Source organism: Diadema antillarum, unplaced genomic scaffold (genome assembly GCF_040938485.1).
Source record: "Diadema antillarum isolate AM-2024a unplaced genomic scaffold, OU_Dant_1.0 scf00000134, whole genome shotgun sequence".
NCBI lineage: Eukaryota > Metazoa > Echinodermata > Echinoidea > Diadematoida > Diadematidae > Diadema > Diadema antillarum.
In genome coordinates this window covers 1256917-1274422 of record NW_027271023.1, presented here as the reverse complement: position 1 = coordinate 1274422, position 17506 = coordinate 1256917, and the positions used below count along the sequence as shown (strand labels likewise).

General features: G+C 41.5%; 1 protein-coding gene across 1 annotated transcript in view; it reads left to right on the top strand.

Moving 5' to 3' along the window:
* LOC139720827 (polycystin-1-like protein 1) overlaps positions 1-15820 on the top strand; it is a 101413-nt gene extending 85593 nt beyond the window's left edge. Inside the window, exons 45-60 of the mRNA XM_071632164.1 lie at positions 851-994; positions 1814-1932; positions 2602-2712; positions 3969-4092; positions 4644-4921; positions 5394-5507; positions 6715-6835; positions 7745-7846; positions 8510-8650; positions 9252-9386; positions 10393-10617; positions 11734-11895; positions 12430-12594; positions 13350-13489; positions 14156-14445; positions 14790-15820. Coding sequence (XP_071488265.1) covers positions 851-994; positions 1814-1932; positions 2602-2712; positions 3969-4092; positions 4644-4921; positions 5394-5507; positions 6715-6835; positions 7745-7846; positions 8510-8650; positions 9252-9386; positions 10393-10617; positions 11734-11895; positions 12430-12594; positions 13350-13489; positions 14156-14445; positions 14790-15820 — 3402 coding nt within the window. The remainder of the gene's footprint in view (positions 1-850; positions 995-1813; positions 1933-2601; positions 2713-3968; positions 4093-4643; positions 4922-5393; positions 5508-6714; positions 6836-7744; positions 7847-8509; positions 8651-9251; positions 9387-10392; positions 10618-11733; positions 11896-12429; positions 12595-13349; positions 13490-14155; positions 14446-14789) is intronic.
* Positions 15821-17506: the final 1686 nt, after the last annotated feature.

The following is a 17506-nucleotide window of genomic DNA, read 5'->3' as shown; positions in this document are numbered from 1 at the left end:
AGGGATACTTGTGGAGCTCTGTTCCATTGCATTTAAAAGAGGCAATTCTATTTGTCATTTTAATTTACCTTGTAGATATTCCTTTCGTTAGGACTGCGTAGATAAAGAATAAACATGCAGGAGTAGCTATTTCTTTGCAATCCTTTATTTCCAAACCAATGCTTGGAACAATATTGCAGTCTTACATACTCTGTAAGAGCTGTTATCATGATTGATAACTGTAATCACCATTGATTATCATTAGTATCACTAAAGTTCTTATAGTCAGTAGTATCACCAAGCGTTGTGGGACCGGACAGGTTGTGGGACCGGATGCGTATTGTAAGTGCGTGTAAGTGCGTCTGTAATGAAAATGACGCATTGAAAGTCTCACAAGGTGTCACGAGTTATTTATACACACATATGTAATTAGGCCAGTTCGATCGAATGTTCGATAGCGTCGATCGTACGGCGAGAATGCAAACACCGTGCACGCTCACTCCCCATATATTTGCCGTACAAAATCAACGCGTGCACAACTCTCTTTGATACATTCGTACATGGAGTCACTCTGAAGGGGAAAATCCAACGATTTAGCAGGTTAATTCTCACGCCGTTTTCAGAGTATGTTGTCTAGTATATGAGGAGTCTATATCAAGTCTTTGAGGTAAAGAAGGGTGCATATTCTATGTAAAATAGGTAAGTTTTCACGCGCGAACTTAAGTGTCCGGAAACCCAACCCCCCATCATAGTAGTAGTAGAAGTAGTTAGTAGCAGTAGCAGTAGTAGTAGTAGAAGTAGTGTCTTTATCATCACCATCATTACTTGAATGACTGGTTATTTCCCTGTTTTCACCCCATGTAATGACCAGATGGCAATGTTCACCATAGCCAAGGCTTGGAAGCACAGCTGCAACATCAAGATCTTCGATCACTACGACGACAACACGGACCTCATCGACAAGAGGATGCTGCGCCGCTCTCGTCTGCAGCTGTACGAGCAAGACTTGTCCAAGGTGAGTGTGATGAGATATGTGCAGATTGGGAGAATTGTCCAGTTCTGTGACAGTCACTTCAAACTAAAACAGCATGGTTACATGGATGAGCTTTTCCTCCCATGGCACCACATGCCCTGGTTGATACAGTTTGCTGACTACCACTTGGGGTGAGGCATGAGGGGGCAGCATATCACACCTGAATTTCTTGTGTGTATGCAAGATGTACCATTTATACTAGGTTTGCATTGTGCTCTTGGTGAGAAATGAAATTGAATCTTTTAACTTGTGTGTGTTTTGTCACGCTGTCACACATTAGACCTCCCAACGCGAAAGTTGAATAAGCATGTGAACTTTAAGATGTAAAACATGCCTCACATAACATGTACGCGTATGAATACTGAGGAGGCATTAAATGTATGAAATATCATCACTCATAATCTGTTGGCATCCTTGTGTCAATATCAACTTCGAAACAATGAGCAAGTGGAAATAACAATCTTAAATGAAAAAGCACCCTCATAATACCTGTTTCCAGCATCGATCATTTTCTTATTATTACAGATTCTATTTTGGGAGATGTGAGTTGGTGTGTATTTTCAAGCAAGAAATTAAAAAGTTGGTTTATGCAATTTATGATTCATCTACCTATGATAAACCATTGTCAGTTAATCAGCAATAAAATCATACTACATACATGTAGCATGTCAAATAGAAGGAAGCATGTTTGCCATTTTGCCTCTTTTTTTTTCTGTTACAGTCCTGGGTTTAGGTGTCTTACTACATCAATTGAGTATAATTACAGTGTACCTTTCAATCTCCTTTGTGATGTACTCACAGGCCATAGCAGCCAGGCAGAGGTCAAGGTATCTTCGCTTCGCCCGGCCTCCACAGCCCAAGGAGCTACAGAAAGCCAAGGAAAAGATGCTGAAGGAAAAACATATGTACGCCATCTTGACGTAAGTCCAATTACCTATTTACATTCACTCCCATGATGGATTCAAACTAAAATTTTGCAACATTGTATGCCTATGATGTCACAATGTATATACTTTTGCAGCGCGCATTCGGTGAGTTACTGCAAATTGCTTCTTAGTGCAACAGAGTCATTTACCTTCCTGAAAAAAATGGTTGCCATTTATTTACTGCATTCAAGTCTTGGCTTGGACCACACTCGCTTGGGCGACAAAACCTCGTATCTACAAAATGTCAGATGTTCCGGAGAGCAACAAAAAAAAAAACACACACCAACAAAACAAGCAAACAAAAGCATGGCAGTCAAAGCGCTGTATGAAATGGGAGAGCCTTATGTTTCCTTTAAAATGCCATGGTGGCTTCATTTTTTGGGTAACACAGCTAGGATTTGGACAGGACATCATTTAACTGATTATCTGACCATTACTCCAAAAAAAGTCATTTTCACCAAAATTTCAGAGACGAGGTCTTGTTGCGCCAACGACGACATGGCCTTTATTCAAGTATAAGTAGAACTCCTCATCTTTCACCTCATGCAAAATCATCTATATTTGCACTCAGGACCATTCACTGTCTGTATTTAACTGCCCTCTTATCTTTCAGATCTTGGTTTTTACTCGAGGAGTGTTTGTTTGTGCTTTTTTCTTCTGCAGGGATTTGCTCCTGTTTGTGATGCTGTCTTGGTGTCTGGTGTGGATGGCTTATGGTACAGCAACAGCCCAGCACCATCCATTCAACAACTCAGTCAAGCAGGCCTATCTGGAGTATGTAGAGATAAACTTTCTCATTGTATAATGATGATGGTGATACTTAGGAGTAGGCGAATGATGATGATGATGGTGATGATGGTGATGATGGTGATGATGGTGATGATGGTGATGATGGTGACGAGGATGACGATGGTGACGATGGTGATGATGGTGACGATGGTGGCGATGGTGGTGATGGTGATGGTGATGATGGCGAGGATGGTGATGATGGTGAGGATGGCGAGGATGATGATGATGGCGATGAGGATGACGATATTGACGACGATGATGATGATGATGGTGATGGTGATGATGATGGTGATGGTGATGGTGATGATGGTGAGGATGGTGATGATGGTGATGATGATGATGATGATGCTAACGACACTTCTCTAATGGTGGTAATAATCAAACTGCACTTATGATAATAATACAGTGAAAAGTCCTGTCAAAAAGGATAGCACTGCAAGGAAGATAGGTTTTATACAGGGTTCGAAATTGGCGATGGTCCGCTGGCCATTGGCCACCCAAAATCATGTCGGACTAGCTAAAAATCATAAAATTCTGAAGTAACTAGTCCGTCTGGCTAGCCAAAATATTGCTTCAGTGTCAAAATTGATTCTAGGAAGTCCGCCTGGCTAGTTACAAAAAAAGTTAAGTGCGACCCATGTTATATCTCTTTTATAAAATAGTAGGTGAAGATAGAACATTAGTGGCATTTTCTGATGTTGATATTCATCATATCAGGGTAACATAGAAGTGTTGTCAGATTCGAATATTGAAATATGAATCACTCTGGACAGCTTGAAAGAGTCAGTTTGCCATGTCACATTCTGGAATATCCCCCTTGAAAATGTTCAAAAATTCATATTGTCACACTTTCATCTGACATCACTTGTATGCTACACTTTTATTAGCGTGAAGGTTGTGAAATCATTTCTTGGTATTTATGTGTAAACTCAGAGCTAAATATGAACATTTAGCACGGCAAAGAGTAGAAGAGGTAAAACTCATTAACCCATGAAGACTAGTCCTGAGCATACTTGGGCAGGTGGCTCTTTGAAGTGCGTGATTTAGGAAAATCTGTTAGTCCTCAATAGCAACGAAGAGTACACACTGTATATGATTTATGTCGGCATCAAAGACATCTATCTGACCATCTCTCAATCTTTCTCTCACTATCTTTCTCAATCACTTATACAATCTCTCCCTCTTCCTCCTCCCCTCTCATATCTCGTTCTCTCTCTATCATCACACCCCTACCTCGACAGAACCCCTCACCCATTCAGTGATGTGAGGACTGTGGATGATTTGTGGGCGTGGCTACAGGAGGATATGATGGACACCCTCTACCAGCAGAGGTGGTCCTGCCAGGACCCTGCCCTCGACAACTCGGTAAATGAACCATACTCAAACGTATGTGAATGATTTGATGTAGAGTATAGTTTTATTGATTGCATTTCCGTTGGGAAACTTCTTGCTGTGCTGCTATTTGCAAGATTTCTTTTAAGTTTTAGAAGCGTCCATTATTGGACTTGATTTTGTTGTTTGAAATGTTCTGAATGATGATGGCAATGTGATATAATGGGAATGTTACTGGAGAAATCTGCAATCACATTGTGTGTGCCGTGAATTAATTGAAGTTCATCTGGAACATTGGAAATCAAATTAGTGTGTTGCAGGAAGATATCTTCATTTGTTGGAAACTGAATAGATGTTAGTATTGTCAAAGTCAGTAGAGTTAATGTCCTTTAGCTCCCCAACAGAGTGCACATTCATGAGATTTGTAGCAGAATATTCAGGTGTTTGCCATGCAAGATGTATACCTAAATTTGCACAAAGAAAAAATGTGTAAACCCTCCTTAGTAACTCTGTTTCGAGAACATCAAATAAACAACAACAACAACCAATAATTCCTTCATCATTGTCCACATCAACTCTTCCAGGTTTCCATGACGATGATGGGGGAGAGCATCCTCCTGGGAAAGCCATCCCTCCGCCAGTCCAGGGTGAGGGACCACTCCTGCTCGGTCCCCTCCGAGGCCCGGTCGGTCATCCAGGACTGCCAGGCGGGCTATACCGAACAGACCAAGAGCAAGGCGGCCTATGGCCCCGGCGGTCAGTGGGTCTACCAGACGGCCCAGGAGCTGGGGCGCTACTGCAAGTGGGGGATGTTTAGCTCCTACAAAGGGGATGGCTACGCGGTCAGCTTCAACAACACGAGGTGACTGTTGGATACGTGCAGTGTTTATAATCCAACTCAATGTTGTCTCCTGTTTCTTTGCTTCTTATCTTTTTTTGATAATTGTTTGAAATCTTATAGCATCCCGTTAACCACATGTAAACATGTATTTCAATCCTCTGATTGTTGGAAATCCACATGGACAGTTGTCCACTTGCTTTGATGCTTTCCATGACATAAACATAGGATATTGTTCAAAATTGACTACAGGTTTTTATGAGACATGGATGCATATTGATGCGGTATTTTGAATGTTGTGATCCTGGAACTATTTCCTATTTCTGGAGCAGTTTTATCAAAGAGTAATTCTTTCTTTCCTTTTTTTTTTTAAATTCATGTGGAAATGAGGGAGGGCTACACTGTAGCTCTGTATATGGCATGCAAGGAGTTAAAGAATGTGTATCTATCAAGCCTCTTCACCTGTCCCTTTTTACCCCATCAATCTCATCCTCAGGGTTGGAGCAGAGGCCCTGTTACAGCATCTGAGGAACAACTCCTGGATCGACTCCCAGACGCGGGCCGTCATTCTGGAGTTCACGCTCTACAACGCCCCGTACAATCTGTTCAGGTGGGTATGGGGGAGGGGAAAAGAGTGCAAATACACTTGTTGTGGCATAACCCTTTATGAGCCAAATACTTAGCTTAACTTGCTAAGCTTGTCCATCAGCTGTCAGTAATCCATCCAAATGTGATCTACTGTAGATGTAAAGTTAGCAAGTTCACCCAGTTGTACATGTAGCAAAATGCCTTGGCTCAACAGGAAGGCCACATACTAACAATAGGGATTATAAAGAGATAATGCCTAATCATTGGTATTTAGTTTGTAGACATCCAGAGACTCCAACCCTAAGCACCTTCTGATCGGGAGATTCTCCCGCCTGAAACCCCTAGCAAACGGGAGACTCCAAGTTGATATGTGCGAAGTTCCTTGCTCTAGGGTTCTAGATGCTCTCTCGTGCTATCTAAGGCTTATTTTTTCAACATACAATGATATTAAGTAAGAAACCATTTCAAGCGGGAGACACAGAGCCAGGGCGAGAGAAATTAAATCTCAAGCGGGAGAACAAGAGATTTTGCAAAAATGGGATTTCGGCGGGAGATCTCCCGTCGAAAACGGGAGAGTTGGAGTCTCTGGACATCTCTAAGAATATCGGCAAAGGAAGCACTCCAGCATGCATGCTAATCAGCAAATAAATCACAGGAAAGGTTAATTGTCTTCATGTATTCATTCCATATCATAGGGCAGTGAGTTGGCTCAGTTGGTAGCACTTCTGTGTCCAGATCCAAAACACCCGGATTCGATTCCCTAGTCTCACTGAAGCAATGTTGTGTGTGAGCATTTCATTCCCTCTATTACGTAAGAGGCAAAACATTCTGTCCCTCGGATAGGACATTAAATGGAGGTCCTGTGTGTGAGTTCGCTAAGACTCATGTGCATAAATGATTCCACTTCATTCATTCATTGCAAAGAGCAGGGTGCTAACCCGATGAAGTGGTCAAACCTACCTACCCACTGTTAAGAAAACAGGCAAAAGATGCCCACTCTGGAGGTTCGCTCCAGGTGAGTAGCAATAGTCAGCAAAAGGTATCAACCTGGCACATTGTGCCATGTGTTTGAATGAACTCCATTTCATTAGAATTGGGAGAATATCTATGTTTTTGGTGGTGTTCTCTGCTGGCATGTTTGATAGAGGAAAATAGAAGACTTAGAACTGGTCACATTTAAAAAAAGACTTTCATGTTTTTCATGATACACCCCTCCTCCCCCCCTCCAGTGCCATATCCTTCATAGCTGAGCTCCCGGGCACGGGGGCGGTGTACCCCCTCACCAGCATTGAGGCTGTGCAGCTGTACAAATACGAGCAGGCCTATGATTACTTCATCATGTCATGTGAGGTATGTATGCACGTATAGGGTTTTTATGTGACAACATTCCACTTGTTTGAAGGGTTTTATCATGATTCAAGGCTGAAACAGCTGTAATCATACAATTGTAAGTGTTTTGGGGACCTTTACTGATAATAAAGTGGAAATCATTGCATAACCACAACATACAACTTGTTGTACATTGTATCAACCATGCAAAGCCAAAATGCTCATCAAATAATTGTCCTTGCAGACTATCACCACAGAGCTGTGTTGGTGGAAGTGAATATATGTATTTAAATGAAATTTTCTTGATCAGTAGATATGTCTACAAAGAGCTGCCCTAAATTCATGTTAACTTAAAGTCAACAAGGATTATTGTGGAGTTTCAAGCGTCCCTAACTTCAATGTTGAATTTACACATGTAACTCATTTGTAGATAACTTGAAGTTAGTGCTACATTTCCAGACAAAACAGGTGGCTTAAAGTCCTTTAGTCTGGCAGTTTTCTTTCATTATATCAAAATTTTATTATATCTGAAGGGCATCTTGCACCATGGGATTTAATTGTAATAATTGTAGGGACCTGAGTTTTTTACTTTGTTGCAACAAAATTTGGTTGGAACAGTGTTCATTGTAACAGAAGTGCCCTGAACTGGAAGATTGTTGTCCAGAGGGGCGTTTCATCAACGAGTTCGTCGGAGGTTTTCACCGACAAATTTGCTATCAGCCAATCAGACGCAAGGATTTCAGTAGCTTTTAACAGTTGTCGGTGTAAATCACTGACAAAAAGTTTCATGAAACACCCCCCTAATCTAGAACAGGTGTATGAATGTTATAAGAGTTTGTTTGGGGATTGATTCAGCATAATGGCAGCTCTTTACCCAAGCATGCAGCTTGGATATTAAAAGATGTCTGCTTCCTTCCCATCATGCATCAGCTTTTGTTCGTCCTCCTGGTGGCCGTAGTGGGCAAGCAGGAAGTGGTCAAGGCGGTCAAGCAGAAGACGGCGTACTTCCGCAGCACCTGGTCCTGGGTTGAGGTAAGACCACACATTTCTTTCTTTTTTTGGGGGGGAGGGGGTTGAGAACCTACAACTATTTCTAGTTCTGACTGAAGCTTTCTGAGATACGCATGGTGTCATGCAGTCAAATAGCGAGTATCCCTATTACTGATTTGGCTCACAAAAACAGAATATGGACATATTGAAAGCAGCATGTACTAGACTTGTGTTGTGTGGTGTACACCAGTATAAGACTGAAATTTTCATGGCGGATTTAGCTTTGCAAGTAGGATCTTGATTGCAAAGAAAACAATGCATGAAAATATTAACAAAAATGAAAGCAAATTTTGCCTCCCATGCACTGTTCCAGGCCAGCCCCTAGCATTGCATTATCAAATGAATACTCGTTGCTACCAGGCCCTCTGCTCAAATGCTTGAAGTATTCATATTTTTCTTTTTTTCTGAGAGATTTGATCTCATTTCACACAATGTTTTAACTAAACGGTCTGTTTGAGCAGTCTACTTTCTTGTGCACATTTTTTTCATTTTTTTTTTTACAATTATCACAATTATGAGAAGCATAATGATCACAGGCAGCGAAAAGAATATTACAAAATTAAGTAAACATATAACTTAATCAAAGAATTAAATAGATCTAGAATTTGTATTTCACTGACAATGTTTTATGATCTCTATCCGCAGGTGATGTTAATCTTTGTCTCACTGATCTACTTTGCGATGTACGTATACCGCTTTGCCTACGTCAGTGAGGCAGGCAGCCTACTCAAGGAGACCTATCTGGAAGAGTTTGTTGACCTATCTTTCCTCGCTTGGTGGGATCAGGTAATTCATATTAAAGTCCATATTATTCCATGCATGTTGTTTCCTCTGCATTATGAGTACCCTATTGGTGTACAAACCTGTGGAAGAACAAGCAGACTTTTGTGGACAAATGTATCAGTGATAATTGATTAGACAAAAAGATACAATTTGTAAAACTACACTTCCTTCTGTCTCTCTTCTTTCTTTCTTTCATTTTCATTTCATTTTGCAACTTTTTACAATTTTCCAATTGTCTATTTATTTCCATCAAGAAAAGAATTTGTACATGAGCGAAGCGGTACATGTGTCAATTCGACTTTTATCCAGTTGAGAAGGACAGATCATTGAATACAATACAATATACATACATGAATGGTATTATAATGAAAAAGGAATTATGTAAGGAAAAGGCAATTATGTAGGGAAGAGTCATGAATCCAAACGTTGCCGAACTAGACAAATCATTTACGTAGTTTAATCCTACACTACAATGCACCCCCAATAACTTACGAGTCCATTTATACCATACCGTGAGTCACATGTCACACATTATGCCATGTTCGACACTGCTTATAAATCCTCTTTGTTCATCTGTCAATCATTGTTTATCTGTACTTGGCAGCGCCTGAGAGACCTGATCGGACTGGTGGTGTTTATCCTGACCCTCAAGTTTCTCTACCTGATGCGATTCAACCACATGTTTGCCATGTTCGGCGCCTTTGTGGAGGCTGCCCTCGCACACATCATGCTCCACATGGTACAACCATCCCTTACTTTTACTCTTTATGTGCTGTAGTGTAAATACCCTGTGTGCCACATTATTCTGAGACAGTATTGTAGTCATGCTTTGGGAAAGCATTTTATTTTTCGAATCTATAACTTTTATAGATTTTTGTTACCCTGGACATTTAATGCTAAAAGTTGAAGAGAAAATGCCAAGCTTTGCTTTGGTGTAGATTATATGACAGATCTATGATGTTTTTCTTTTAAGTGACCAGTAGCTACGTTATTGTAGAGGCATGACTTTTGCACGCAGAACAGTGGCAAAGCCTTAGAATTTACTCGCATGTTGAGTAGGGAACACTGCTTGATAGTCAATCACCACATTAAATGCAAGCTGCGTGTGACAGGAATGGAATCACGAGAAATGCTTTCATTGTGCTGTGGCATTTGGCGATTTATTGATCGGTTTGGGCGGATTTGTGCGTTTGAGCAGAATATGCGAACTTGGCACGCTGTCGACCGAGTCGGGCTTGCAAACGTGGCACATAAAGAGTTAATACTTTCAATATCAGTGTAGATGAGCCTTTACAGCTTGTCCATACTACCACCGATTGATTTTTTCGTTGTTTATGTTTCAATATTATAAGGTAGAGAGAGAATACTGTTAAACCAGACATTTTTGCATGCATGAAACTTCCACGAATTTTGCAAATGGCCAAGATTAGCAAAAGTAAAGTGCATGCAAGAGTTCTTGTCTACATAGTAAGTTGAATGCCATTGGCGATTCGTAAAAGTTTCATGCCACAAATAATAACTGAACTACGGTATGCTACATTGAATGTGTAAGATACCCTCCAGAAAACTACACTAGACTACTGTAGACATTGTATTTGTCACAGTTCTTTAGACTTGTTATGAGCTGCCCATTTTATTAATTTATAGTCAGTTTCTTTTTAAGTGCTGCACTTAGAAACCTGTAAAGTTTTTGTGTTTCTGCTTTCATCTTTATATCTTTGTCCATCATCTACTTTAATTTTCAGCTGTACTATTTTATCCTGGAGACTGCCTTCTCATGCCTGGGTTCCCAGCTGTTTGGCAGGCATTACTTCCCCCTCAAGGATGCCTACCTGGGCTACGAGGTCATGAGTACCCTCATCGTGGGCTCGGTGCCGGACCACTCCGACCTACGCCTCCTCTACCCCATCCTCTGGCCCATGTTCTACATCAGCTACATCATCTGTATGATCATCATCATGGCTGGACTGGTAGGAAAACTTTTTTTTGGTTCTAATCTGGCAGGAACTGCTAGTCTTGTACCTCCAAATTCCTAATTCTTGTATCAGGAAAATTAGCAGCTTTTGTGTGGTGCTAGATCTACAAGTGTAGAACATGGTTTCTCTCCTCGAAAGCACATTAGTAAATTATGCCAGTGATTTAGGATAGTACTTCATGCTGACAGCCTATACAAATTTAATTGCAGAGTACATGTATTAGAAAGAGAAAAAGAGAAGATTTAGAAAGAGCAAGCAAATTCCTTTCAGCAGATGTGCCCTGTTAAGCATCAGTTGTAAGAATTTTTTCCCCTTTCTTCTCTCTCTCTTCTTCTTCTTCTTTTATAGAATTGCGCGGTAATTTAACGTAATCTTAACTTTTTGACGTAGAAGTGCATTTTCATTGCAATTGTCAAGAAACTGTTCTGTGTTCTCCACAAAGTATGCATGTCTATCATTCAGCATTGTTGGCATTACCTTATACCTATTTGGGCGTGGTCATAAGTATATTTTTTGCAGATGGTGAGAAAACCTGTTCTCACTTCTAAAGTTTCCCCTTCTTTAAAACAATATCAAGTCAGTTGCCTTATGAATCAGTATCCAAGTATTCATTTGACTGCCATATTATTATTAAACAGTGCAGTGTGCGTTGATTGATTTTGATTGACACGTAGATTGGTGTAAAGAAAAAAAAAGAAAGTCATTCTTGAATGTCATTTTTCCACAAACACAAACACAATTTATTGTGGTATATGCACACAAAAAGACAAAATAATAATGTGATATTGTAAAATATATTGCATCGTAATATCAACAGGAGATGATCTGCTCCTAGTGTAGAAAATATAGTTGAAAGGAACGTCCCTCCCTGCTATCGAAGATGTTGAACCTAACGCCTACTGGGTAGCACATTTACACATGACGTAGGCACTGTGCTTGTTCATGCCCACAAAACTGTTGCCAGTAAAATGCTAACCAAACTCTTGTACTCCCCCACCCCCTTCACACCCCATCCTCCATGCCCCACCCTCTACACCATACCCCACCCGCCACACCTTACCCCATCCTTCCACACAACACCCCTCCACACCTCAACCCAACCCACCCCAGATCAAGGCCATCCTGTGCCACAGCTACCGCAAGGTCAAACACTGCCCTCTGGAGACGGTCCAGAGCCAGGAGGTGGTCCTGTTCTTTTGGCATCGCTTCCTCTGCTGGCTGGGGATCCGGACCGAGCAGGTGGACGACAGCGACCGGGACAAGCTGCCGATGGTGAGGGCGCTGTTTCTCATCCTTCACATTGGATGAGGCAGCCTTGTGTGAAATGTAGCTTTAGTCCGTGCTGCCCGAGATGATTGTCATTAACATTATTCTATTTTGGCAGATTGAAAGACAGAAATATAGAGTAATGAGAAAATTAAGACATAATACCTGCAGTTGGTAAAAAGAAAGAGGCACAACTGATTCAGGTCTGCCTGACGAAGTGATGAAAACCTCAATTCAAGGTAAGGTTGTTAAATGCATCATTGATTTGTCTCTATTCCACTTCATTTTTCAGGCAGCTCCAACCCATACATATTTTGATGCATATGGGTAAACAAAAAGGAGAAATGTGGCAAAAGCTTTCTGCACATTGTAACACCTACTATATCTATGTGTGTCTCAGTCATATTTGTAGTCTTATTTGTAGTCTAGTTTCAGAATGATAATGAACTGAATGCCAATGAAACAATACAGCAAGCTCCACGTAAGCACGCAGGATCATTAAAAAAATCACTGTTTTTCCATTGTCCGCCAAACTTGCAGGAGTTCACGATGGCCGAGATCCAGTACCAGGTGGATGAGCTTGCCTTCCGCATGAACGCCATCCTGCACCAGAACGGTCTCCCAGACAAACCCATCGACTACCTTGACGACTCGGATGCCACCCAGAATTACCATGACGACGGCATCTCCAGCTACCCTTCGGAGGTATGTTGGCTTCTCACGATCAAATCCTGATAAATCTTTCAGTACCAACATGTAATATACGTACATTTGTAGTACAGTGTAGGTGTATTCCTACAATACCAGGGAAGGATAAAAGTGTCATACAACATTCCATTGTTTCAAATACAGATGTGTAGTTTTTCCTTTTCCAAAAAATCTTTTTATATCGGAAAGAGGTAATATGGATGAAGTTTCAGTTCAAAATCTCAATGATACTCTTTGCTGTGCCCATGTTACATTTGAAGGAGAGAGGGGTAAGTGGAAATGCTCCACTCCCAACTGATTCTAATGCACCGAGAGGTATGTGAACGCAAGAAATGATTTATGTAGTATTGTTCAGTTTAGCAGCTCACAGACAGCTTTTGATCCTTTTTGTTTTCCCTGTGCAAAGGATGATCAAATTTACATCATTTCTGAATGAATAAAATGGACCAAAGCTAATTAATTCTGGCTCTTTTCCAATTTGACACTTCCTTTGCCACAAGATTTTATGTCTAGTCCTTCCACTGTGAATGGACGTTTTTGTATTCCCTGTGGAAATTTTAGAAGGTCTTGAACCGAAGATGAGTAAATTAACCCTTTTAACCCGTTGAGGATGAGTCCCAAGTATAATCGGGCAGGGGTCTATGGGAAATGCATGTTGTAGCAAAATTAGCCTGTCCTTAAAGGGTTAAAGTTTCAAGGAATTAAGTGAAATTCTATCATTTCTCCGTCGCAACTCTTGTTTGTCACGACAGGAGCAAGAGTTTGATGGCGCCAAGTTTGAAGAGCGGGTGCAGCGGCTGGAGGAGCAGCTGTACCACAACAACCCAGAGCTGCGGGAGCTGATGACCTCCCCCGAGGATGAGACGGACCCAGACAGGCACAAGGAACTGAGGTAAGAGATGGGGGACACAGGGGGGTTGTTGTCAGATTGTACTACACTTATCTTCAAGAATTTCAGTGAAAAATGAACATTTTATGAGATGAATCAGTTGTTTTTTCCGTTCACATTCTTCTTCTTGACTCTCGTGATACAAATCCTCTGTTATAATCATTCAACGCAAGAGGTCAAGTCAATGGAAATTAGTGAAATGACAGATGGTCTCCTTCTGTTTTGAATTAATTACTTGTTGGACACCATGTTGGACACCATGTTGGACTCTTTGTTTGCTTTTTTTTCCCTCTGAGCTTTAGATACTAGACTGTCAGAAAAATGTCTGATTGAATGATTCCAAAGTAAAGGATACATCACATTATCAGAAAATGATCCGGTGTGTGTTGTATGTTTATCTCTGTGTTGGCAGTCATTAGATGTCTGTCATTTCCAAAATAGCATTACTAAAGTGTATGATTATTGCATACAATTCAAAGCCATTTAGGCAGAGTTCACTTCAAGGAGTGTCTTGTTGTTTGTCGTTCAAACCCATGGGCTGTTTGAGTTATAGCTTCAATGCCAACACCTTCTCATGCACACAGAGGAGAAAGAAAAGTACAGGACATAGATGCCGGAATCATATGGAATTCCTGTTACCAGTGTCTATATTTTGTGTCACTTTTTTAGGGCAAGGCTGGAGCTCGAAATCTTCCGGCAGCTTCAGCTGTCGCGGCAACGAGACCAGATTGACGATAGTAATGACGATGCCAGTGTCATCTATGACGGCAGCCAGACAAACAGCGGTCGGATGTCGGCCTCGGCATCTGTGGCATCGTATGGTCTGGAGGAAGGCTTGGAGGCGACCAGCGCCCTCTCCAGCTCAGACATGGGACGGCCAGGGCTGCAGAGACGCCAGTCAACGGCCACTAGAACAGAAGACGGCTTTATGGCCTTCCCCCAGCCGATGGAAAACCTAGGTATTCTTGTCAGCCTAACATGTTCGCAAGAAAAGCAGAGTAGACATACATTTGCAAAATGCCACTTTATTAACTTTGCCAAGACCCAGTGTGGTTGAATTCCCTCAAACAGGGACATGGGGGTATTCACAAACAGGGTATCAAACACACAGGCCTTTAATATGATTACTAATGCAATGGCTTACCCAGCAACAAGGTCTGTTACTTCTAATACATATGATCCATGGAGGTCTTCTACTGACCCTATCTAAATCTCTCTACATGCTCTATTTTCTTACTTTACCATGAAGGGGCAAAGAGCTACATATTGTAATTCAATTTTGTTGTGTGTTTTGTTTTGGTAGGAACACTCCAGATGAGGACAAATATACAACCAAAGAACACCAAAGCCAGGCAGGCGTGGTCCAAGGGGGGTGAGGATGCCCCCATCAAATCAGAAGAGCACCAGAGGCAGCGCCGGAAGAAGAAGCTGTTGGCAAAGCTGCCCCGACCCCACACTGCCGCCGTCTTCCCCATCAGGGAGAGCCCCAGCCTCTCCGCTGACGACGGGGTGCCGGAGGATGTCGGCGGAGCTCCAGAGCGAATTCAGCACAAGGACTCCAACGTGTCGACCATGTCATCGTCGTCGGGGAATTCCCGCTACTCCAGCAGTAGCGTCGGAGCGGGAAGCTGGCACGGCGGCAGCAGTGGTGACAGTAGGTCTCAGGGAAGCTCTGGGGCGGGGGACGCTGAGGAGTGGAAGAGAAGACAGAGGAACCTAAAGACGAGTCCTCTTACGAGGTATGGCTGGAATGAAGAGGACTCCTCTAGTCAAACAAGTGTCAGGAGCGGTGGTGAGGCACCACCAGCTAAGGCTGTGGAGAGCAAGCCTAAGGTTACCACAGAGACTCATGCGAGACTATCCCCTCAAAGTCCTGGACCATTGCCTGTGAGACCGGTCACATCAGTGCCCACCGTTTCCAGGAGGAGAGGAACTACGAGTGTGGATCGCCGACCAAGCCCAGAAGAAGTTATCCGCGACCGGCCGTTGGGATTCACACCAGATCTCACCGTCAGCATGGAGAGCTTCCCCCTGCCCAACGCCCTGGAGCAGTTGGACAGCGACAGCTCTGAAGCAGCTGCGGCAGCTGATAAGAAGTCCAGGCAGCAGCCAGCCGACAGCACTGGACGATCGCAGAAGAGGAAGAAGGGCAGGGAGGGCACCACGGCCCGGACTCATCGACTGCGGAAGACCAAGTCCCGGGGTAAAGGGAAGGGGCGGAGTCGACTCCAAGGCCTCGGTCATAGCAACGAAGGCTACACCTCAGATAGTCCCGAGGAAGAAGATATTCCCGTCATCCAGATGAGCCGGCCTTTCTTTCCAGATCGGTACTGATCAGTCTTAAGAACGCGATAATAGAATTAACAATATTAAGATTCACTTGGAAGTCTGCATGTCTGCATGAAGAGACAGAAAAAAAATCACACATATCACTATTTTTACATCAAATCGATTTTCGCCTAATTTTAGTTGTGCATTTACTATATATGTCTAGTGTGCTCCATACCAATGACCAATCATGTTGTCTTTGGAAATTAACCCCCCCCCCAAAAAAAAAAAAAAAAGAAGAAGAAAAGAAAGTAGCCATTGGTTACATATGTTTTGATTTAATCAGTGTTTTACAGTTCCAGCTGAATATGTTTATACATACATGTATGCCACCTTGATTTATACAGTATTGTCGGTTTGTGTTTTGCTTTTAGATGCAATGTTTCGAGGAATATATATTTCTTTGATACGCTACCATTTAAATTACATGTGTAATGTCACACTGCAAGGAAGGAGTGAAGAAGAGGTTGCATGTTTGAAACTCAAATCTCTTTAGGCGGTGACGTTAGATTCACATGATATCAAACTGACTTGTGCTTTTCCTATTATGATGTTCATTAGGTCTTCCAATTATTAAGATTGCAATGGTTTTTTTTTTAATTCATATTCTTCCCACAGAAAGTGTAGAATGTCTTTGGTTCCTCTTTCGAAATATATGATAGGTGTTCATCCTTCCATGAAGTACCAAGGCTGAGAAGATATTTGAGATTTTAATATATTATCCTATCTCTCATGATAGCTTGCCAATTTATGTATCATTGCAGTATTATTATATACACCTTGTATGTGCTCTTTGAGGATTATTTCATATCATTATCAACGTAAACCAAATTAAACCCTCCCCCCCCCCCCAAATTTGTTGATGGACCCCCAACATCAAAAGTACTGTGTATATGATATTGTGCTATGTGTTTTGATAATTGTGTTATGACACTGCATGTAACAAATTTCATTTTTTGGATTTCTTGCAAAGGTTATTGAGACTCTGAGAATCTTTATATCCTAGAATGTGAGCAAAATTTAGATGAAAAGAAAACAAATGTTCACACATATTTTCAGTTTGTATAGACAACAATATCTTATTGATGTTATTTGTTCTTTTTGTTGGAACGAATGCATACACTTTCCAAGAAAATTCAGAAACTTTGTATTGCCTTCCTGTGCTTGAATTGAAAGAGAGAGAGAGAAAAAAAAAACACTTGATACTGGAATTTTTCCATAATTGTGAATTCTGTTAATTGTTTTTGGGTATGGAATTATGTTGAACATTGCAACCACTGCCTGTAATGAAATGTCTCTCATGTGCATTTTTTTTTCAGTTTGAACATTGTTGTGCTATGTTATATACAATGGTATGCATATACTTGTTTATGGTGTAATATCGATGTTTACAAGTCGATCTCTGTACAACAGGGCCAGTTTTGTGTACAGGTGTGTTATCATGTTTGCAGATTATTGTAGTCTGAGCTAGAAAATTTGTTGTCGAGTCTTCCACACTTCATGATTTACCATGTCTCTTTGAAAGGCATATAGAAAAAAGTAACTTTGTTTGTGAAATCATACCAAGATGCTTTTTCAGGTGGTTACTGTTTTATTGCTAGCATGGTCAGTATTCCTTACTTCGTTTTGTTTTGTTTTTACCTTTTGTTACATGGCATGTGCCAATATGTGTGTAGCGGTTTTAAGAATGTA